Source organism: Physella acuta, unplaced genomic scaffold, assembly GCF_028476545.2.
Source record: "Physella acuta isolate Inbredline_101_S28 unplaced genomic scaffold, ASM2847654v3 ptg002674l, whole genome shotgun sequence".
In the NCBI taxonomy this organism is placed as follows: domain Eukaryota; kingdom Metazoa; phylum Mollusca; class Gastropoda; family Physidae; genus Physella; species Physella acuta.
Genome location: NW_026734115.1, coordinates 1 through 25,000, shown reverse-complemented (window position 1 = coordinate 25,000; position 25,000 = coordinate 1). Strand labels below are relative to the sequence as shown.

At 32.7% G+C, this 25,000-nt stretch overlaps 1 protein-coding gene across 2 annotated transcripts; it reads left to right on the top strand.

Annotated features, from left to right (window-relative positions):
• Nucleotides 1-787: 787 nt before the first annotated feature.
• LOC131933915 (inositol polyphosphate-4-phosphatase type I A) lies at nucleotides 788-21,278 on the top strand (the record flags this gene model as incomplete). 2 transcript variants are annotated; one of them, XM_059290408.1, is given in 9 exon segments in its annotated part: nucleotides 788-997; nucleotides 1,995-2,033; nucleotides 2,420-2,541; nucleotides 8,744-8,860; nucleotides 8,999-9,078; nucleotides 10,006-10,096; nucleotides 10,828-10,895; nucleotides 13,512-13,569; nucleotides 21,176-21,278. In XM_059290408.1, coding segments are annotated over 9 exon segments (888 nt in total), but the record flags the coding sequence as incomplete, so codon positions are not given.
• Nucleotides 21,279-25,000: the final 3,722 nt, after the last annotated feature.

Sequence of the window (25,000 nt, the reverse complement as noted above, 5' to 3'; positions counted from 1 at the left end):
CATATCCAGCAAGAATAACACAAAATGCTGATATACAGGTGCAAATGTGGATAGACATTTTGATGAAAAGCACTGCACTCATGCCTGTCAAACAGCTAGGCTTGGAGATGTAAGCCAAGAAGCGTACAAATTAAAAATGTGATATTTAAGATACAGAACATTACTGTTTTAAATTCACACATTCAGTAATGTTTTTTTTTGTTGTTGTTGCCAAGCTTGTTTTAAATTTTATTTAATCATTCTCTGAAAAAAGTGTCACTATCCTTAAAATGCTCCCCACTCCTCCGCGTATTCTACTGTTCTTGAAACTTCTTGCAATTATTTTTTTAAAGAAAGTATTTTTAAAAAGTAGTATTTAATGATTAACTATTTTTTAAAAATGAAGAGTAAAAATCCTTCTTTTGGCTAGCCTTTGTGAAATGGTTGTAAATTCAACGTGCTGATGCTTAAAAATTCAAATACATAATTGTCACCAGCAAAAGTTGTCATTAATGTACAGGAGATGTAGGCTGTTGCCATTATGCAAGGAGCATTTTTTCATTTGAAAGTAATTGATAATTTACTAAAAATTTATAATTATATATCAGTATCAGATTTTGAAATTTATAATGAAATTTGGTAGTATGAAGTTATAGAGACTCATCTAATTTTATTTTGAATTATTACATACAGATTTTATTTTTCAGTGGAGTAAATAATAAAAAAATTAAATTGTGTACTATTAGATGTAAGATCTTTTAATTATATATATTTCTTTGAATACAAAACTATCTGCTTTTCTCCTTAGTCTTTGAGGGAGAAGATCATGCATTTAGATTTGATGCCAATTCTGAGGCTGTGCGAGATGCATGGATTCAGTCCCTACACATTGCAAGCCATGAATGTTTAAAAATGCAACTTCAAAGCTTGCGTGAACAACTACATACCAAGACTGGCAGTGATCCAATATGCTTAACTAATGAGTCCAATTCAAGTGTTGACTTTGAGTTCCACTCAGGTAACAATTGATTTTACTTAGCTGTAGTTACCCAACTTTAACCAGATGATCATAAAGCAGATGGAGTAGTTGGCTGCCTTCACTTTCCCTTGCATAAGCACTTTTTAAAAAAAAAGAAATTTAACTTAAGTGTGGAATATATGTAAAAATATATTTATAGACTAATAGCTGCAGTAAGAAAAATAATAGAAAAAACATTATTAATTTGTTTTTTTAAGATGTGTCTCTTTTTATTCTATTAAGATAATTCCCTTAACCATTAAAAGAATAATTATAATACAAATTGTCTAATTCTAATAAGAAAATCTCTGTTTATATAGATATTGAACAAAAATTTAATATTTGTGTCTGGCGAAATCATTCAGGATATGCCTTTTTTGTTATTTAATTTTTTTATTACAAGCTATTTTTTAAACTTGCTTCTTTGTCCTTGCTTTTGTCTATTGTTTTTGCCATGTGTATAAACTTGTTAGCAAAATTTCTCCCACTTGATGCACTGTGCCATAGACTTTGTTAATGTCAGAAGTTTGATACATTTTTATAAATTGACTAAAGATTGCAATATCAAGTACTGTTCTGTTCACCCTGTCTGTGCACTCATTTGGTGCACACTTTTAATATTGAAAAATGATATATAATGATAAGCTTTTTGTTATGTACTAACATGACTAACAACAGGAAAGTAAAATAATTTTTCTCTAAATATAATAATGCTTCTCTTTTTGCATAACTATAAAAAAGTTTTATAATGGGCACACACTTTTTATGAAAGTTATTTAAATAGTGATGCAATATTATATTTCAATAAAAATCATTTGATTTACTTCTTTTAAGTGCATGTAAAAGCCATCATTATGAACATATTTAAACATTTCCATTTGGTTTTATTTTTGAGGTTTCCTTACATACAATTACTATACTACAATTTTCTGTTCATTATAATTTCACCAGTAATGCAAACAGTTAATTAAATTATTGATTTTTAATATAATTTTAGATAATGCAAGTCAAGATCCAGTTCTGGAGGTTTCTATATGTATGTACATCACATTTAGATTAATATGTAAAGTCAAATTACATTTATTTAATGCTTGATTTAATAAAATCGAACTATATTTTTGTGGTATTGTATGTTAATGTACTTTTCTAAAATGCTAATTATTAATAGACTCATTAATTTACAATTCTTTTAATTAAATTTTATTTTTGAGGCATAGTATGATAGTGTATTTTTCTAACATGTTTAATTTTAATAGAAATTTTAGTTCATATTTCATTAAAGGAGAAGTATTTTCATTCCTCTTGTCCAATAAATCAGAATTTCTTTTACAAATAACAAACTTTTTTGTTATGAACAACAAAATTTAACACGAAATTGCTGGAAAACTAATGAAAATTGACTTTTCTTTTCATGTTATTTAGCTTGTGCAAATTTGAAAAACGACAATACTGATGTTCCACCAAATGCACTAGTCATTGTACACACAATGTTGCCTCCTCAACAACAAGTTTGGATGCACCATAATCATTCAGAAATTGTAGAGGTATATTTTAAAGCTGTTAATTGCATATAAAGAAATTGTAGCACAGTGGCTGTTCCAGGTGTTTGGTGTAAGGGTAGCAAAAAAAAAAGTCACACAATTTTTAACACTTTATATATGTATATTTTAATACGGGTTCAAGTCAGTAGAATGGTCCTGAGTCCACCTAGCCCAAAAGGTGGCTGGTTAGAGTACTGACCACACTAACCCTTTTTATGTCAAGGTCTCTAAAGCAGATAAACTCTACTTCGTCTGCCTCATGTGGGAAAAGATTATATATATCGATGGTCTCGGTCGCAAACCGTCTAACTCAAAAAAATTCAATTTTCTGTTTTTTACATAAATCAAAAGCCAGTATGATTCCCCATAATGCCTGAAATATTATAGAAATCTGTTGAATGATTATTTAGATATAATCATTTGAACAAACCACCTATTATTTCTAGCGCTAAAAATCTCGGAGTAAAACGAACATCGCTATATTTGTAAGTACACTTTTGACGGAAACGCAGTCACGCGCTGCAATCACACGATTTTACACCGCAGCAGTCAAATTACTTATTGGTAATAATATTTGATTGATAATATTCATCTATTCTATTATATTTTATCATTTAAAAAAATAATAAACATAGAGTATTTGTTTAAATTAGCCTATTTCCAGTAGATTTTCGAGAACCAAACTGATTTGTTTACATTTTCATTAAGCTAACACAATGCTTTGAAACTAGATCTTAATTCTAGAATCTAAATCTAGAGATCAATAAAAACAATATTAGAATTACATTTCCACAAGCTTGTGCAATAAATTTAATTATTGTTAATTCACTAATATCTTTATATTGAGGGTTTAGCTACATGTTAAGAAATGTTTATATGGTAGGTCACAAAATGTTTGGCTTAGTTGTCTTTAGTAAATGCCAGTATGATTAATATTGATATTAAATGCCAAATATTGAGATGGCTATTCAGTTCAACAAATAATAAGCATGCTTCAATGTATAACGCATTAAAACATGAGCTTAGCAATTAGCTTACTACAGTGATGAGTATTACATGTTTAGATTTCAGATCAAATTTGAAATTATTTAATCACATGATAGGAAATTGTATTGACAGATGCTACCATACAGCAGAGGGAGAAGGCTATTTAAACTTAGCTAGCAATAACAAGCTGTCAAGTAACAAAGTGATGCCATTTTATTAGTAAAAAAAAATATTCCAGTCTGACTGACAGAAATAAAAAAAAATCAGTTTTATTTTTTCAAGATACCAGCCTCTCTCTCAACAGACCAGCCTCTCTCAACAGATCAGCCTCTCTCAACATACCAGCCTCTCTCAACATACCAGACTCTCTGAACATACCAATCTTACCATACAACATACCAGACTCTCTCAACATACCAATCTTACCATACAACAGACCAGGCTCTCTCAACACACCAGTCTTACCATACAAGAGATCAGCCTCTCTCAACTGAAAAATCTTACCATACAAGACACCAGCATCTTACAACAGACCAGATTCTCTGAACTGACCCATCTTACATACAAGACACTAGCATCTCTCAACAGACCAGCAAATCTCAACTGACCAATCTTACATAAAAGACACTAGCATCTCTTAACAGACCAGCATATCTCAACTGACCAATCTTACCATACAAGGCACCAGCATCTGTAAACTGACCAATCTTACCAAACGTGACACCGATCTCACTTAACATGCAAAAGACTGAAATCTCTCAACAGACAAGTCTTACAATGAAATAGACCAGCCTCTCTCAACTGACCAATCTTACCATACAAGACACCACCCTTTTTCAAGATACCAGCCTCTCTCTCAACAGACCAGCCTCTCTCAACAGATCAGCCTCTCTCAACATACCAGCCTCTCTCAACATACCAGACTCTCTGAACATACCAATCTTACCATACAACATACCAGACTCTCTCAACATACCAATCTTACCATACAACAGACCAGGCTCTCTCAACACACCAGTCTTACCATACAAGAGATCAGCCTCTCTCAACTGAAAAATCTTACCATACAAGACACCAGCATCTCTCAATAGACCAGCCTCTCTCAACTGACCAATCTTACCATACAAGAGATCAGCCTCTCTCAACTGAAAAATCTTACCATACAAGACATCAGCCTCTCTCAGCAGACCAGCCTCTCTCAACTGACCAATCTTACCATACAAGAGATCAGCCTCTCTCAACTGAAAAATCTTACCATACAAGACATCAGCCTCTCTCAGCAGACCAGCCTCTCTCAACTGACCAATCTTACATACAAGACACCAGCATCTCTTAACAGACCAGCATATCTCAACTGACCAATCTTACCATACAAGATGTCAGATTTTCTCAAATGACCAATCTTACCATACAAGACACCAGCATCTTACAACAGACCAGATTCTCTGAACTGACCCATCTTACATACAAGACACTAGCATCTCTCAACAGACCAGCAAATCTCAACTGACCAATCTTACATAAAAGACACTAGCATCTCTTAACAGACTAGCATATCTCAACTGACCAATCTTACCATACAAGGCACCAGCATCTGTAAACTGACCAATCTTACCAAACGTGACACCGATCTCACTTAACATGCAAAAGACTGAAATCTCTCAACAGACAAGTCTTACAATGAAATAGACCAGCCTCTCTCAACTGACCAATCTTACCATACAAGACACCACCCTTTTTCAACAGTCAGACCTATCAAGAATTTAATGCGACAGATATTCGTGCACTACAGTACAACCTTAATGCTACTATCTACTTCAAAGTGAATTAGTAGATAGCTGGCAATTGCTAAACTAGGGTCGCAACCTTATGATCTCATCTGTAGCCCCTGACTAGTTTTACATGGACAGAAAAAAAGATAAAAGCTGTCATATGAGCACCTAAATGCAAGTCATAAATACACATTTTTATAAACATGTTGCCATTTTAATGTTTCTTCGTGCGATGTTTATTTAAAGAATTAATAAACAAATAAACACATTTGTATTTGGTTGCATTTTGTGAAATAAGTAAATCTTTAGTCATTATTAATATAGTTAATGTGTTATGTCTCGTTCATACAATATCTGACAGCAATGTTGATATTATTACTATTATCATTCTGCAAATGCAGCACCCACCAGTTTAAGTAAAATAAACTGTGAGAATAGAAGCGTAATAAATAAAGCATAACCTTCAACAATTAACACATGTAGTGCTAAATACAGCCATAATGAATAAACGGCAGAAAGAGATAAAGCCATACCAAAACATCTCTACTAAAATTAAACTAATCCCGTAAAGTAGAATAAACTCAAATAATTAAAATATGAGCCCTAAATTATAATCTAAATATTATAAAGTGTTACTTCTAGCATAAAAAAACAAACTTAACTAAATCATGTTCATTGGACAAAACGAACGAACGTGGCTGAGACCGAAATTCTCGGTTCAAAACAGCTAAGTATGCGCGCGCAGAGATAGACGGTTTGGTAGCGAGAGTTTTAGACCGAGCAAAACCGACAATCTTTTAAACCTGCAATAATTTTGTAAATATCAATAAAACACATTTTAAAACGCTACAGTATAGTCGGTAGAAAGGTTCTTCGCACATATCATTTTTAAAAAAATTGTATTAGAGTGATCAACTATGAAATAATCAGTTTTTTGTCTCCCCTGTAAAATTTACTGTTTTGGAGTTAGACGGTTTGCGACCGAGACCATCGATATATATATATATATATATATATATATATATATATATATATATAAAATAGCTGCATACATGTGCTCCGCCACAGTAAATCTTTTTTAAATGTACAAACTTGGGAACAGAAAAAAAACAACAAAAACACAACACAACCTCAACACAACCACAACACAACCACAACATAAGAATCACCACAGAACAAAAAGCTTTCCTAGGCGTCCGCGCCCAAAGAGAGCCTTTCCAGCATAAAAAACAAACAAAAACACAACACAACCATAAACAAAACATAACCACAACACAACCACAACATTAGAATCACCACCAAACTCCATAACTTACAATAAAACATGCTATGCAAATAAATGTTCGATAAGTGGTGTTTACTTTTATGGTTCTAAGAAAACACATTGGCAATGCAATTAGAATCACCACCGAAAAACACGCTTTCCCAGGCGTCCGCACCCAGCATTCTCTATACTATAATTCTAAAATTTCACCATCTGTTAACACCGAAAAACAAAAACAAAAAATTGTGATTGTGAGAGATCATAGACTAATTAGAAAATAATATAAATAATCTTAACATTTTTCTATTTTCCTTATGAACCGTAACATATAATAATCAATGCACCCTGCCCGAGCACCGGTGGAAGGGCCTGATTCAGTGAACGACTATAAAACCCCCAGCTTGTACGCAAACCGAAAGATAGAATAATAATTATTAAACAGTATGTTCAGTGCATACAATAAATAATAGGCAGCATTTAAAATATCCGTGTTTTACCTACCATATTGCACTTTATCAATTTACACCTATTTTTTCAGTAAATTTTAAAAATTTACAATAGAGTTTCAGAACTAAAACCATTGCGCACCCAATGAACGTGATGACGCGTCTATAATAGTGCGGAATGGTTGATTAAAAATTATAAGTAGCAAATAAATAAAATATTGCCTTTTATTAATCCATGCTAATTATTATTTTTCTAACAAAATTTCCTCTTACACATCCGCATAATTTGCATTCACATTTTGCTAATTATATTATTGCAACACTAATTCCTTCTAGGACGTCCGTAGATTTGCATTCACAGTTTTTTTTTTAATTAGCATGAGTTTAATTTATTTTTAAATTACCTCCCTTGTCAAAATTTTTTAAAAGAGTTAAATTAATTTGATTTTTCTACCCTACTGTTATTACGTTATAAAAATGTATCCACTTTTTCTAGGAATATAAACGAAAATGATATTTGATATTGATCATTATAAAATGTTTTTAATATTTTCTTTATGTTATGCAAAAGAGTAAAAACAGTGGCAACTATAAAAATTTAAATAACTTTATGTGGTTATATAAACAAACCCTACACTATCACTTATAATAAGACACTGTGGTGCACTGAAAAGCACTGCATGGTGCGAAGTTTACTTTTATGGTTCCAAAATCTATAGCAATGGAAGGAAGGAAGGGCTGACACACTACCAGCCCCCTTATATATATATATATATATATATATATATATATATATATATATATATATATATATATATATATATATATATATATATATATATATATATATATATATATATATATACATATACTTACATATATAGCACCTAACATATAAAGCCTATGTGCACACTGCAAAAAAAAATATAAAAATTTGGGTGCAATTTTTTCTATATAGGCCTACTGTACATAAAATAAAAATCACAGTTTGGCACTCAGAGTTTCCAGTGGCTATCCTAGCTTTTTGTATCTATGGGCCTCCAGCATAAGGTGTCAGGGGTACTACTTCATTCTGCCAGCACCCTGCAATTTTGCCCCACAGTGGGATACAATAATTGTTGACTAAGTTGAATCAAGTGCGACCTGACATGGTGCAATTTGGCACCCCTCTGTTGTTACTGAGGTATATTCCACATTATATAGTTTTTCATATAGGTGTTCATACAGCAGTGTGTGGCAGTGTGGACAAAGCCACGCCCCAAAAACTAATATCCAAGAAATGGTTCCCAGAAAGATGTGTAATCAGAAAACTGCGCCATGGAAAACTGTGCAAACAGAAAAATTTGTAAATACTAATTATACTAACATACTTTAATTTTGTCATATTTCGAGGAAATATGTTTTATTATGCAATAATGTACATGTAGTAACTCTTTTTGATGTCTATAAATGCTTGATTTAAGAAAACGAATATTCCCTAGCTCACTTTTTTGTGCATAGTTTTCCATTACGCAGTTTTCCAAAGAAATAACATGCCAAATTTTTAAAACAATGTCACACGTCTAAAAATCCATAATTGGTAACACATTGATGAAACCCTGAAAAATGTTTTGTCACTCTGGTGTGTAAGGACTATGTTGCAGCAATGTGCGACAGGTACACATGTTTGTAATAAACTTTACAATTTATCACTACATTTTTAAGAGGCATTTTAAATTTTGACTTTTGTGTTCTAGAAAAATAACAACCCCCAGTTTTTGAAAACCATTGGGTTTGGGGACAAATATGGAATAGATACCAGTACCAGAGTTAGGATTACTGTTCATCATGTTGTTGAGAGAATGACAGGAACGGTGAGAAAAACTCTTTATTTCATTATAGGACTTTTCTGCTAATATAGAACTTTAGGAAATCAGGATTTTAAATTTTTTATTTGATGATGAACGCTAATCATCTTACCATGGAATAATACAAATATTGTATCTCTACAGATGAAGCAGCTGGGGCAAGCAATTTTTACCCTACAGGATTTATTAAACAGTGTGGATTTAAGATTGTCATTGCAAATAAAGTATGTAATAATTTTAATGTTTTGTTTAATAATCAGACAACAAAATTAACTTTTAAAACACATTCACTGCATTTCTGTATAGAGGATACCAAGTTTGAAATTGAATATGAATGTAAATAAGATTTCAACCTCAAAGAAACCATTTCATTTAAAAGTTCTTCAATACACCTCCTTAATGGCTAGATCTCTATACTAATTACTATGGTTATGCATCAATGGACTTCAAGTGAATCCTTCTATTATTCTTGTTGACATGGATATAAATAGTTTTTCTTTTAGATTTTGCCATCAAAGTAGCAGTAAAAAAATTTAAGCCTACAAATAATTCAGAAATTTAATATTTTTAGAATTAATGTTATAAAAGTGTGGATATTCTGAAAACCCCACTTCATATAAATTTTTTCTCAAAACTTTGCCAATAAAATTTAAAAAAAAATTATTTTTTTGTAAACCACATGACCTGGTTTTTTCATTTTTATTTTCATTTTGTGATAAAATTTAAAAAACCTGATTGTTTTTGGCTTTTTTACAATTTTGTTTAGGTACCAAAAATACTAAGAACATCAAATACATACAATCTTTAGTTAAGTCCAACAAAAAGCAAACAGATTTTTATAACCATATAAATATTTGCATATAATTAATACAATATTTTTAATTAGACTAATTTTCACTTAAACCACTTTCTTTAAATATCAGATTTAAGTAATAAGTTACTATTATTTTACCAGAAATTTTATAGTTTTATATTTATACAAATGGGATCCGTTCCATGCACGTTAAATGAATTTTAGATGCTTTAAAAATTGAAACATTTTCTTAAATGATTGGTGCAAAATAACTCAACTGATTACATATATGAAGTCTTTGTGTACTAATAGGGTAGGGAAATCCATATAATTTTATACTTAATATTTAATAATCTAGATCACCATATTCACAAGAAAATGGAATCATAACCATCACTGCCTGGATTAATGATGAAAAAGTGTCCCTTTCACAACTTCAAGCACAACAGGTAAAATCGTTGAAGCTACTTTTAAACTACTGGTTTTGAAAAAAAATAAATTCACTTTGTTGATAGGTTTACACAATGTATGCCCTATCATCAGAGGCATCGCGAAGCGTGTCAGGGGGTGCAGACTGCACCTGATGACACCATTTATGGGGGTGTCACCAACACAAAATTCAAGATTTATTTAGAATAAATATGTTTTTTGCCAGTTCAATGAATGGTTAATTAGAGTTAAAAATTATGTTAAGTATATAATTATGATCCCAACAAGGGGTGTGACACCATGACGTAAACCTTCAAACTATAGAGAAAGCAATGCTAGATAAACATCATTAGTATTAAATGAGAACACTTTAAAGCTTTTACCTTACCAGGGGGAGGGGGGGGGGGGGGACATTACCAACTGCAAGTTTTACAGAGAAAAATAAGGGGGGGGGGGGGTGACACCCAACCTAGTGACACCACTGCCTATCTTGCCCAATATAGGAGTTTTTTTTATAAAATAATTGAGAAGAAAAATGTTAAAATTATTAAAAAAATTAAATTTGCACTTAAATTAATACTATTAAATATTGAATAACTCGTTATTCAGATTTTTGCACAACTATTCACAGAGTGGGACATATAATAAACGTCCTGGGGAAGCTTCGTTGGGCCACCATTCCCATTGTCTACAACATCATTTTAATGATATTATTAAGCGTTCATTTCGTTTTGCAACAAACAATGAAAAGAATATGATTCAAGTTTCTGAATACATGGCAGAAAGCAAGTGGACATATGAAGTACCAATACAGCTGCTGTAAGTAGGCCAAACATATTTTATTGAGGCAATTATTGTGAAACTTAAATTAATTAAAAAAAAAACAATAAAGTAGGGCCTAAATCCAAGAATAAAGAAACCACAACGTTAAGAAATAAATATGTACTTAATATTGTTGCCTTAAACTTTATACTATTTCAAAAGTTGAAAATGTGTTAACATCAACCATTTTCACTATAAAACCCTTTAAATGGAATTCCAACTTATACCCCTGTCTTAACCCCCCAATGGGCTGAAAACTTATAACCCAACAACCCTGGCTACTGGTCAGCATAAAGACTACTATTGTCCTGTCAGAGTGGTCAGTCTTTGAACGCATCACCTGCTGCCCATCCCAACGGTGTACCCTGTAATTATGTAGTGAATAGATACTAGTGTGATCCTGACCCAACAGCCTTGTCCTTGTTGACTGACACTATTATGTTGTTATCAGTTGTGGCTGCTGGTAACTTTCTACTAGATCTAGTTACACACACACATACATATATATCTATATATATATCTATCTATCTATCTATCTATCTATATATATATATATATATATATATATATATAATATATATTAGCCAACAAAATTTGACGTCACAGGTCCTAAACCTAACTGTTTAAAAATTAAAGAACGCGATTAGGATTCAAGTTATAAACGCTCTTCTTATTAACAGCGGTTATTAACCGTTACTGATGTATAATTTTTATCTAAACTTTTTACTTGTTTTTGTAATCTCTTATTGAGTTTTCTAAAACATTAAGATTAACTCTGTTTCTTAGTGGGATTATCTTCATTATTTATTAAACTTTCTAACTAACATATTTATTTTAGGTTTATCAGTTTAGCAGACTATGAAAAATTTCTCACTTACTGTTATGATGCATTTTCTGAGTGTAGATCAGTGTGAGTGAATGATGGTGCGAAAGGTATGATGAGGTGTATAGTGACAAATTTGGGTAGAGACTGGTTGCTAGGAGTTTGGGTGTGAGTTAATCGAATCTTGATTGTCAGTGTGAAAGGACGTGTGCTGATTTGCATGACTCAAGTTGGGAGATAGATATATGTATATATAAGAATAAAATATTGAACTAGGAATATTGAGTTTGCCTTATCTCTGAGCGGCACATATTGGACTGAACGTGGGATAGCCTTATTGGTTCCCAAGGTTAGAATTTCTCTCCCTGGTATTGGAGATGGACTAAATGGTAGTTGGCCGAGTCAAGTGACTCAAACCCTCACTGCACAGCATAAGCGTAACACTTACTAGGCACCATATTAGCGGTATTCATACCGCATTTTCACGTTCCTTCGCTTTATTGGAATGTAGTCACCAAATTCAATACTTTTTTCTCATAGAATTATTATAATTTAGAATTGAAAATGTAATTTTAAACTAATAAAAGAGTACATTCAAAGATAATAACCTTTTTAAAATGGTACAAATTGTAAATTGAGCTATGATGTGGCTTGCGCTATGTGCTACTAATGACTTTATTTAACACAAAGTTGAAGTTAGTGCCCATTATAAAAAAGATGATTTAGAACTAAAAATAATGACACTATCTTTGATTTGAGTGAGACAATACAATTTTGAATTTAGTGGAACTCTTTAATTACATCTTTAATTATATTTTTACAAATCTTTTTACTTTCTTCTTCACACGATAACAAGCTGTGTAAACCCTACTAACAAAATAGACCCCATAGGCCTAAATATTAGCTATATGGATACTACCATTCTCCGCTTTTGTATTTTGTTATTTTTGAATTACATTATCAGGCTATTAGGCCTATTAAAAATAAAAATGTATCTAATCTGTCTTAAACATTATAAACCAAAAGTGGAAATCATTAATTGAACAGTGGTTGATTAAATTCACCAAGTAGAATATGCAGGATCCCAATCTTATTAATATAAGAAATACAACATTTTACGAGTAAGTTCATTCTGATGTAACATTCTGAATGTGTACATTGATAGTCTTCATTTATTTAATATCACATTAGGTTATCTTGCTTAAGATAAAACATACCATTGTAAACGAAGGCCAATTTTTATTTGTTTGATATCCACTCACACTCAGACAATAACTATATGAGGGTGGTGGGTGCTGTGGGAGGCTTTCTGAATACAGACTTTTGAGCAACGACATTGCTGTCTGTTGCTGATTAGGTTGCTCTTGTTGAGTTACTGAGTTTGATCTTTTTGAATACTACATTTAAGAATGAAGAAGAAAGTATGTAAGTATGGTTGATAAGTTTGCAATGTTGTCCTGGGGTACGTCTTGCTTTTCTAAAGTGGTATGGTATTGAGTCTGCCCTTCATCGTCAACTAGGAAAGTCATGTTTTTTTACAGACCCCCCCCCCTCCACCATCTATAGCTTATCCTCATTGTTGCTTATAGTTATAACGTAAAGAGTTCAGTCTAAAAATTTAAAAAAAGCAGCAAAACCATTGCCATGGTGATGGTGGCCATCTTGGATTTTATTTTTTGAGTTATAACTATACACTAAATATTATAGCGTTAGATTGAGAATAAGCATTTTGACTAATTTGGTTTTCATCACCCGCCCATGATACCAATATTTAAATTACACTTTTTCAGGCGTTTATGGGTTAATGAAGAAAAATACATGATATCTATGTTACAAGACCTTGGTGAGGTAAGCTTTGATTTTCTTGTTTTAAATATATAAAATTAATGTGCTTTCACTAGAATCTGGAGTAAAATAGATTGGATACATTTGTAATATTATTTTTCTTTAAATCACTGATATGAAATGTAATACTTTTTACAAAATAATTTATTAATGGCTTCACTACAAACAATTTTTATTTCAATAAGAGTATTTTACTTTTAGATATATTTTATCTTTGTCAAATTTCCTATTGACCAATAAAATAAATTTGCTTTAGTTTTACAGTGTGCATATGAACCTTTTAGCATTGTAATTTTGAAAAGCATGTGATGAAAAAGCCTTATAGCTATTTATTGTTTTAGCCATTAGACCTATACATTTTCCTATACACTTAAATTTCTAATAGTTGAAATTATTCTTATTATAATAACAATTCATTAAAAAATAATTATTGCATCTTAAGTTTATAAACTAACTAGCGTGCCTGTCCCAGCCCGTTGCCGTGGGGATAGATGAAAGTCTGATGAAATATATAAGAAGCGTTTCATCAATTCATTACCAATCCTGTATTCTTCGATGTATGATCTTTTTTTTCTAAAACTGAGTTTAAATTTAAATGTAAACAATGTCTGCGCTTGGATCATATTTATCGGGGCCCTCCAAAACTTAATTTTTCACAGAAATATTTTCACTATTTCGAGAACTGTAGGCTTTGGAATTGTATTTTTTATGGACAAAAGGAAACAACCCAATTAATAATCTAACCTTGTTTTATTTTTCTGATTATTAAAAAAAGTTTATTACAGGGCCCTCAGCGGCCCATGTGAGCCTTTGGGGGGGGTGATACTGAAATTTTTTTTGCTGCCGAATCACACCCTACTAGGGCACCGGCAGACACGCCTCAGTCAGTTTAGTGAGTGACTGTAATGCCCCATCATATCCATTATCTACTGCACTGCGCCATTGCGCTCACGGGAAAGCCCAGGGCGCCAAATTGAACCCTGCAGGGGCATCAGGGAAAGCGCCTGGGTCAATGCAGTCAAGGATTATTGTTGCCCATCATGTCTTTTGTGTATAGCCTTTTTTTAAAACGAACATAGGTGCCATAGTACTCGCAGGGGAAGCCATGGTGCTTGGGGTCATGCAATCTACCGGGTGCTTGCGGTTGTGCATGTTGATGTTTTAAAGTAGTACATCTTACCCACTATGCAGGAAGGCTGATTAATGGATGCCACGTGCTAACATACCCGCTCTGGAACTCTGGATGCCAAATTGTGTATTGACGAAAATTGCACCCATATCAAATTTTAATTATTTTGTTCAAAGAAACCTTCTTAGGAGTATTCTCATCAACTCCCCAAAGTTTTATGGCACACAGATGAACGTTGTTGAACTGCATCTGACTTATTTTTAATATACCGTATAGAGAGAAAAATTGCACCCTCCTGGGGCCCGCCATTGCAATATTAAAAAAAAGATTTTTTTGCAGAACCCTTCCCTGGAGTATTCTAATCAAATCCCCAAATTTGGATGGTGAACGGATGAAAGGTGCGAAACCGCAATAGATTTTTATGTATTCATATAAATATAAAAATCGCACCCTCCCCGGGCGGAGCCCTTGCAAAATTAAATAAGATGTATTTTCAGAAACCTCCTCTGCGAATTTGAAAAACAATTGTTCTGCAGAAACCTGCCCAGGAGTATTCTCAACCACTTCCCAAAGTTTCACGGTGGTCAGATAAAATGTGTAGTAATGCATAAAAGACACACAAACACACATACATTGCTTTATACATATACTAGCGCACCCGACCCCCCCGCACATTGCCGCAGGGATAGAAGAAAGTTTGACGAAATATATTAGAAGGATTTCACCAACGCGTTACCAATCATATGTTCTTAGACGCGTAACCTTCTTTTCTAAAAATCAGTTATATAAATGTAAACAATGCCTGCGTTTGGATCATAAATATCAGGACACGGGTTTACCTACACTACCGCATGAAAACCTTGAGTGTACATTAATCACTCACCGAAATAATATGGTAGAACACACTTCGGTGACCGCCCATGTGTCAGAGACGTAGAGGCCTCCCCAAGAAATAAATTCAACTTCTTCCCAAAGTTTCATGCCGATCGTGTGAACGGTGTCACAGCAATTCACTTTTATTATTTTTATATACAGTATATTGAGAAAAATCGCACCCTCCCGTGGCACCGCCCTTGTGAAATTTAAAATGATTTTTTTTACAGAACCCTTCCCCAAAGTGTTCTAATGAACTCACCAAAGTTTGATGGCGATCGGATGAATGGTGTCAAACCAAAATCGACTTTTATTTTTATAAATCGTATATAGAGAAAAAACAAATCGCGCCCTGCCGGGGCGCCACCCCTGCAAATTTAAAAATGTTTTTAGCGCAGAAACCTCCCCAGGAATAAATTCAACTTCTTCCCAAAGTTTCATGCCTATCGGATGAACGGTATCACTGCAATTCACTTTTATTATTTTTATATACCGTATATAGAGGAAAATCTCAACCTCCCGTGGCGCCGCCCTTGCGAAATTAAAAAATTTATTTTTTACAGAACCGTTCCCTAGAGTGTTATAATGAACTCACCAAAGTCTCATGGCTATCGGATGAACGATGTCAAACCAAAATCGACTTTTTTATTTTTATATACCGTATATAGAGAAAAAACAAATCACGCCCTGCCGGGGCGCCACCCTTGCGAATTTGAAATTTTTTTTTCCGCAGAAACCTTCCCAGGAATATTCACAACAACTTCCCAAAGTTTCACGGCGATGTGAGGAGAGTTGTAGTAATGCATAAAAGACACACACACACAAACTTACATTGATATATATATATATATATATATATATAGATAGAGAGAGAGAGAGAGAGAGAGAGAGAGAGAGAAATACTTTATGTAGTTCATAGTCTTATTTCTTTACTCAACAATGGCTGGAGATGTTTCATCTCGTTTATATTGATATTTTTTTTCTAATTTTCTCTGAAGAGTAGTGTTGAATTAAGCATCAATATTATATTCCCACGTTTTCTTTAACTTGTTTTCGTCTCTGTCTTTCCAATCAAATCTTGCGATCGAAATTTCTGGCACTTCCCAGTTAGCTAGCGCGCTGAAATTTTCAGGGAAGCTTTGTTTTGGATGACAATAGAATATTCAATTGTTATTATTACTAAATTGATCCATGGAAACATTTTATTGAGCATTTTAGACCGCTATATAATCTGTATATATAATTCTCCTCTGCGAGCCGTTAGAAAACAAGCTGCAAGCGCCTCCTTAAAGTCCCCTCTCTTTCTCTCTATCACTATCACTACCACCCTACCCCACCCCCACATGGTCTGCTGAGCTGTGGTCACGTTAGCCAGGTTTAGTGACGGCTATTAGGGGCAGATAATTAAGTTTGAACCGACTTTAAGCTTACAGGAGGTAACTAAGAGGAGGCTGCTTTCACAAATTATGAATTACTGAAAGTAGAAAATAAATCAACTAAATAGCGGCGTATGATACGCCGCGGGTCGGCTCGTTGTAGTAAAAACGTGGGGGAAAAGGGACATAACCCAGTAACTGTAATTTGTGTACAACCAACCGTAACAACTGGTGGCCAGTATGGGGGAGACGATATGGTCGAGTGGTTGGGCACACGATTGCTATCCCACTCGACACGGGTTCAAATCTATGTGTTCTAGTCAGTAACGTATTCACACGTGTTTTTTACAAGTTGTCTTTTTACGAGTTGTCTTTTTACGAGTTGTCTTCGTTTACCCAAAAAAAAGTGAAAAGATAAAATCGATAGCAAGATTTTAATGCAAACAAACAGACAAAGACTAAAAAGTAGAAAATAATGATCATTAAAAAAGTTTAAAAAAACCCACGTTTTCTGATTGAACTAAAAAGTAGAAAATAAATGCTATACATCACAATAATGCAAGCGATCACTCTACTATAAGCGATCAAAAACGTGGGGCGCCGTGATTTTCTTACAGTTTCTAATACTGTTGACTCTCTACAAGCTCCCTAATAAAAGTCAATAGTATTATCTAATCAATAGTAATATAACTTTTACTTCGGCGCCCCACGTTTTTGATCGCTTATAGTAGAGTGATCGCTAGCATTATTGTGATGTATAGCATTTATTTTCTACTTTTTAGTTCAATCAGAAAACGTGGGTTTTTTTTAACTTTTTAAATGATTATTATTAATGTTTTTAAGTACATCTTAAAACACTGCTTCCCAAACTGTGGGTTGCGAAGGGTCTCCTGGGGTTTCGCCATCTTGCAAGCTAATCCAAACAAAAATATTCAATATAATTTTAGGTTTTAACGTTTTTAATGGTGTCTGGAAGTTTGAATAATTTAATATATTTAAAAATAACTATTAAAGTAAGTGTAATCTACAGTGCAATTTTGATGAAGTTTGTTGAAATTTTTTTTAAACGCTGAGGGTGATTCTTTGAATAATTTTTTTTATACTTTCCTGAGAAATCATGTTCCCAACTAGCATTTGTTTACCGGGCTGAATTTTTTAAAACAAACAGATTATTGAAGTCTACAGAATATTATTTGTGTTATTGAACACTTTGTAAGTGCAAAAGAACACATTTTGAATGAAATGAATCTTTCATCACTGCTCGCTTTTCAATTTGATGCAGTTTGTGCTCGCAGTTGCTTGTCTACATAAAATATATTTATTCAGGTGATATCAAAGAAGAGTTTCTGTTTTGTAATGCACATAAATTTAAGCAAAAAGTGAAGATACTGTTGAGAAAATAAATATGTTTTTTGAAACTGGAGGATTAAAATATGAAAACGGCTTAGGGGTTTGTACATACACTGCCCCATTGATGCCTGGGTCAAAATCAAGCTTTGAGAGGAAAAAACAAGTTCCACAATAATGATTCACAGATATGCCTTTGCAAGCAACACAATCTTCCCACGCCTTTGCAAGAGCCATTTAATTCAATTAGAAAAAATGTTAAATATTTGGCTGTTAATGATTTAGGTTCAATAGATATTTGGCTGTTAATGATTTATGTTCAATAGATATTTGGCTGTTAATGATTTATGTTCAATAGATATTTGGCCAAATGCCATTTGCCCAAAGGCCGATTTCCCAAATGCACACTTGCCCAGAAGGGACAAAACACAAATTACGGAAATTCTACAAAAAATTTTTAGTATGTTCACATAAAATGTGTGCTAGATTTTTCATTACTAATTCATACTTTTAAAATGCTTTGCTAATTGAAAGTATCACAAGGATAACATTTTATGGAGACTAAATGGAATGACAATGTTATGAACAAGAAGATTTAAATCAATTTTCATAGTTTAGATTGAATGGATAATTTGACATAATATAAAAAAAAACTAGACATTCTGCCTAGCTGCACATAGGTTCCTGAAAAAATTATGCTTATAATCTTAGCCTATAAAAAACCAACACCAATACTAACCTATAGGAAACATTAGTTAACATTACACTACTGCTAATTTTACACTATCATTTAAATGCAAAATTAATATTTAAATCTAAAATAATGGAATGTTCATGGGACAGTGTGTTTGGGGTGTGGGAAGTTTATATCCTGAAAGTCTCGAGTTCAGATCCCTGACTCAGATGTAGGTCATCCCTGAACTTACCTAGACCAAAATATGGGTACTTAACTTACATTAAGGAAAGCAAAGGTGACTGGTGATAGAACTTATCACATTACTTCTCCTAAGGCTGAGATCAGAAGAACAAACTCTACTTGATCTGTCAAACTAACAGCCAAAACTTTTTGACAATATAAAATATGTGTAATGCTTTGACCACTGATTATATCTTAACAAGTAGAAAATGAAACTAGTGTTTAAAAAAAGCTATTATAACATTTTTTTAAATGCATTAAAAGTAAGAAAATAAACATACATTTTCTTTGGCTATTATAATAAAATAGTTGGTCATGGTTTTAATTTATAGCGTTCACAAATATATAGTGATGTGTCACTTTGGAATTGCTTCATAGCCTTTGTCCAACCAAGAACAAACTACAAGGCAGCAGTTTTTTTTAGTTTGGAGTTGTCTCTCCTAGAAGAGTTGCTGTCCCCAGCTAGCAACCTCATCTGCCCGAGAGTTTGAACTTCAGACTTTTTGGTCACTCTCAGGCGTTACTGAGCTATCTCTAGTTCTTAATCTTGTTATTTCCCCTTTTATTATTAAAGCTAGAAATCACTTAATAATGACTAATGTAATGACTAATTAGACTAAAATTGAGGTATTCTTGCATAATCACCAGAAACAAATTTATTTGGAAAGTTTAGATGAGATCACTCAATTAGAAGATGGTTAAAATTATTCATGATTCATTCTCCACAAACCCACAAACAACCAAAATGACATTGGGAACTAAATCAAAGTTTATAAAAACTGTAATGGCATTTTGATTGCTGAATTGGATTTAGGACATTTTTATTCATTTCAAAGGTGAAAATTGCTTTGAAATATGAGCAATTAAACTAGCAAGTAAGGTTACAGAAAAAACTAAAATTGTCTCTTGAGGAACAAATGTACACATTTTAGTTACTGTCAGTTTAACTACCTACATAATAAAAGAAAAATCTATCTACATTTCTATTGATTGAGGTAGACAAATTATGAACGTAAAGTTAGCCCAAGTATGCCTTTTGTAACATTTAGTCAAATAGTTAACTAATGATTATTACATTGAGATGTTAATCAGATAGATCAAGGCACTTAAGTTATATTTTCAAAAAAAAAAAAATTTAAGATGTTAAACGTGTAGATACTTCTGAATTGTGGTTATATATTTTTTGGGTTCAATTGAGAATGCTTTGATTAAACAGCTTGTTGCAGAATGGGAAGAAGAACAACTATTATGGATAAGGCTTGGGGCAGATAGAGCAGAGTATTACACGAATACCTTGGATATATTGGCAGAAAATTCAGGTTATACTGCATGGTTGCCCCAATATTTATTATCTTGAATATATTGTTTCTATTGAAACTAACATAATTTATGCATGATATTGCCTCTATTCTTTTCAGTATGATATGTAATGTATAAACTATCACAATGAGAGAATACATGTTAAATTTTTTTTAAGTACTTGAGTTTAATTCATCGTCTAAAACCTCATGTTTATCACACTAATTAATCAATAAAAATACAAAATAAAAATACAATTCATGGGATTTTTACCAAATGTTAACTTTATACTTTTCATCCAGATTTTACTTTTCAAAACCACATAATAAACTCAATACATTAGTATTAACAATACATATATTGATTGGCATATTTTAATCTTAGTAGTTTATCCATTAAAAACAATATTTGGTTACAATGTAATCATAAAATTCTACTATAAACCCATTACATAAAGTATCCATCTTTCAGGTCTGTATGAATTTTGGTTTGTTGTAAAAGCATTGTATCATTTACTTTTTTGTTTAAAATGAAATACAACAATAAAGATAGTCTGTTTACCTTAAATTTTTAACACTAAAATTTCAACCCACATGTATCTTTTATTTGTCAACAATAGAAACAGTTGTTATTTAAGAATTTATTTTACTGAATGGCATCTTGTTTCAGCTGACATTTGATGAAGGATTTGTAGTTAAAGAGACATCGGATTATTGCATGAGTGCTGTCTTAACATATAACCAGCATGTAGCACATCTGAATGAACATGCAGGTGATCATAAATGTCTTAAGATTAATGCATTCCTTTTCTTTAAATCTTTATAGTTTCTGTGTAATTAGCTTACATATTTGTTATGATTAAATTTTAAAAACCGTAAGCTGAAATATTTGACACTTCAATATCTTCTAACCTTCCACTGCATGTTGCATTAACATTACAAAAGTTCTTGTTTGATAATTACAGGTATTGCCATGTTTTTACCAATTGTAAAAAGTCAATATTAAAAATAGTAAGAAGGTCCCAAAATTAATGTGTTTCATGGGCAGGTTCACCTATGGATCCTTTATCACTATTAACATAGAAACCTAAAATAATCATTTTTACCTATTTCTCTGATCAAATTAATGTCTATTTTTATAACAGCAACCCACATTCAACATATATTAGCTTCTAATTCAGTAACTCAGGATAGGCTGATATTATATTAAAAAACTTTCCTTGAAATAATGCTTTTTACAAGCTTTTATTTAACTTGCTTCCTTGTCAGTCTGTCGTCAGTCTATCTGTCTAGATCGAAACGGCCGTGTGAAATTGCAGGCACTTCTAACTAACAGATACGGTTCGTAATTGGTACGTGGGTCCAGACATGAAGACAATGCATCTCGACATTTAATTTGACTAAAATGGTCGCCTAATTAATTTTTTAAGAATTAATTAAAATTTGAACTGAATTAGTAGGCAGTTCTATCCACACGCGTCAGGGCTCTACTTCAAAAGCGCGTCATCATGTTCAATAGACACGCGATGATGATGTACTATTTAAATTAACTGCTAGAAGTTCCCAGTGACTAAATGTTACATCATTGTACGCCATCGCATCAGCCCAGCATCGTTTCATTGTATAACCACTCTACGGACGTGGGCGTCTCAACCAGGAAGACACCCTGCAACAACGAAGCTTTATCAGAGTTAAATAGACTGAAGAACACCTTAAGTCAACTCAAACTTTAGCTATAAACTTGACCACAGACTGAACAGTATTAATGTCTTCAGTTAAAGAAGTGTTAAAGATTTTTGTTCTATGATATGTGTTCAGCTAATTGTGGCAATTTTTGGATTGTAACTAAAACATCAGTAACTGTGACACGTATAGTAAAACAAATTATATTATTAAAGCAAAACTGTTTTTCAAATTGTGTATCATATATTTGTTGCAACACTATATTGTCATAACATGCGTATAACTCGTTAATACTAAAAAGTATAAAAATAATAAATACATAAAAAGTTTTATAATTTCAAGCTTTTATAAATGCACTAAAAAGAAAAAAATAATACAATTTTTATTAAATATAAAATAATTTTAAAAAAATACTAGACTACCCGTCATCCGTTGGATAACTGTGGGTTTCGGGGGTCATCCATCAAAAAACATCACGTCTGTCACTCAGAGGCATAGCGACCCTTCCCGGCGCCCGGGGACAAACTTTTCGATTTTAACCCCCCCCCCCCCCCCCCCCCCGCCCCCAAGATTTCGATTTTCAACCCCCCCCCCCACTCAAACTTTTGATGTGCACCCCCCCCCACTCAAACTTTCGATTTGAACCCCCCTCAACCTTTCAATTTATTTTTCCAAACCATTTTGGCGCCCCAACATATGTTCCCCCCCCCTTCCCCCCCTACTTCACCTGCCCTGTATCCTGCCAAGTTCAGATAGGCAACTTTATCGTTCACATCTAGAAAAAAAAAATTGAAAAAAAAATATCATCGACATATTGGTCTAGAACCTGTGCCACCCGCATGAGAGCGGACTACGCTACCAACTTAGCTATTTACTCGTGACGTCACAAGTGAATTTTTATACTATATTTTAAGTCTCCTTTTGCAACATGATTTACGCACATAGATCTAGATCTAAGTCTAGTAGTAGTAACTTTCAAATTAAATTTTATCTTAAATTAGCCAAACAAAGATTTATATAAAATAAAGAAGGTCTGAAATTATCTAGATCTAGATAGAATTATCTAGATTAGATTCTACGACTCGTTTGCTTAAGTCTTAAGTTTAGTTTTTCTTGCTAGATCTAGATCTAGATCTAATCATTAGGCCCGGAGCGAGCATTTCAAAATTACCATATTCCAAACAAAGATTTATATAAAATAATAAAGGTCTAAAATAGTTTAGTATATAGAAAATCATTATTATCTAAATCTAGAAAGAAAATTATCTATATTTTAGATCTACGACTGAGCTATATTTAGAATTTACGTTTATAATTTAGCAAATTTACCGGCATCTAAGCCGCGTATGAATCTTAAGCTACACCAATAGGCCCGGGAGCGAGCATTTCAAAATTACCATATTCCAAACAAAGATTTATACAAAATAATAAAGGTCTAAAATAGTTTAGTATATAGAAACTCATTATTATCTAAATCTAGATAGAATTATCTATATTCTAGATCTACGACTGGTTTGCTTATCTCTCGTTTTTTTATTGTATTTATAACTAATAAATCTTTGATTTGACCTAGTCTAGATTGTCCTAGATTCTAGATCTAGATCTATAAATAACTTTCTTGGACAGATTTTAGATCTAGAGAAATTTATCGTAAAACTAAATAAAAAAAGACAGTTGAAAATTGATATAAGTGTTGGAACGTAATAAATACAGCAAACGGACGTATTGTTAAAGTTATGACCGACAGAAAATTAGATTTAGAACGTGTTAAACTTTTGAATGGGAACACAATTTTCTTCGATAGACACCGCCATTTTATTGTACTAAAGAGTAAACAAAAACCTGTGACGTCACTATTCCCACAAAGTTTAGTCAATGTTTTAACATTTTAAAAAAAAATGGGTTACTCTACGTATGAATAAATCAATAAATTAATTAACGTCTTTAAATAAATGTGTGATTAACAGTCTGTCTGCATTAAAAAATTATTCTCTACCTACATACTATTTTACAGCTCTCCAGATAGAGTCGAACATATCACAATACTCGATCGGACAAACAAACAAACAAATAAATATTCAAACATGTAAACAAACTTGACTTTTAGTAGTATATAGATAATAAATCTGCGGTTACTTTAAATATAAAAAAATTACTTTCTTTACCTTCTTTAAAAATATTAATGCACTACTATTTATATCACTATACTATAAATAAAAGCGTGGGCCGCTATAATATTAAATATTTAAACAAAGCTTTTTATTTATAGTGATATAAAAAGTATATATATGTTACCGAGTCTATTTACTTGTAGTGCCAAATGTTACCGATTTCACTGCTGACAGCGCCAAATGTTACCGAGTGTATTTACTCGTGCTACCTTTGACCAGCACACAACATCGACCACAATAATAGATACTCGGAAATGCAGGTTTACATTGATCTCTTTATTACATGAATCAATAGAAATGCTCCACATAACAATGCACCAATGTTCCACAAGAATACAATGAACCAACTGACCCCCCACTGTCCTCACTAGTCCTAACATAACAGAATGCACGTGTCCATCGTTCCTATTCTCACGAATCACACACGTCTACACCGTTCAGTAACCAACTGGGTTCTCTACTGTTCTCAACTCCAATACGTCGTCTTATATATCTCCCACGTACATGTAATAGTTTCCACTCGTTGCATCAGCCTGTTGAACTGCGCAGCTATATCGTATCGCTTCCCAAAATACGCCTTGGCTTTGTGTTCGTTATCAGTCTACCATCTGCACTATTGCATCAGACTGTAATACGTTGTT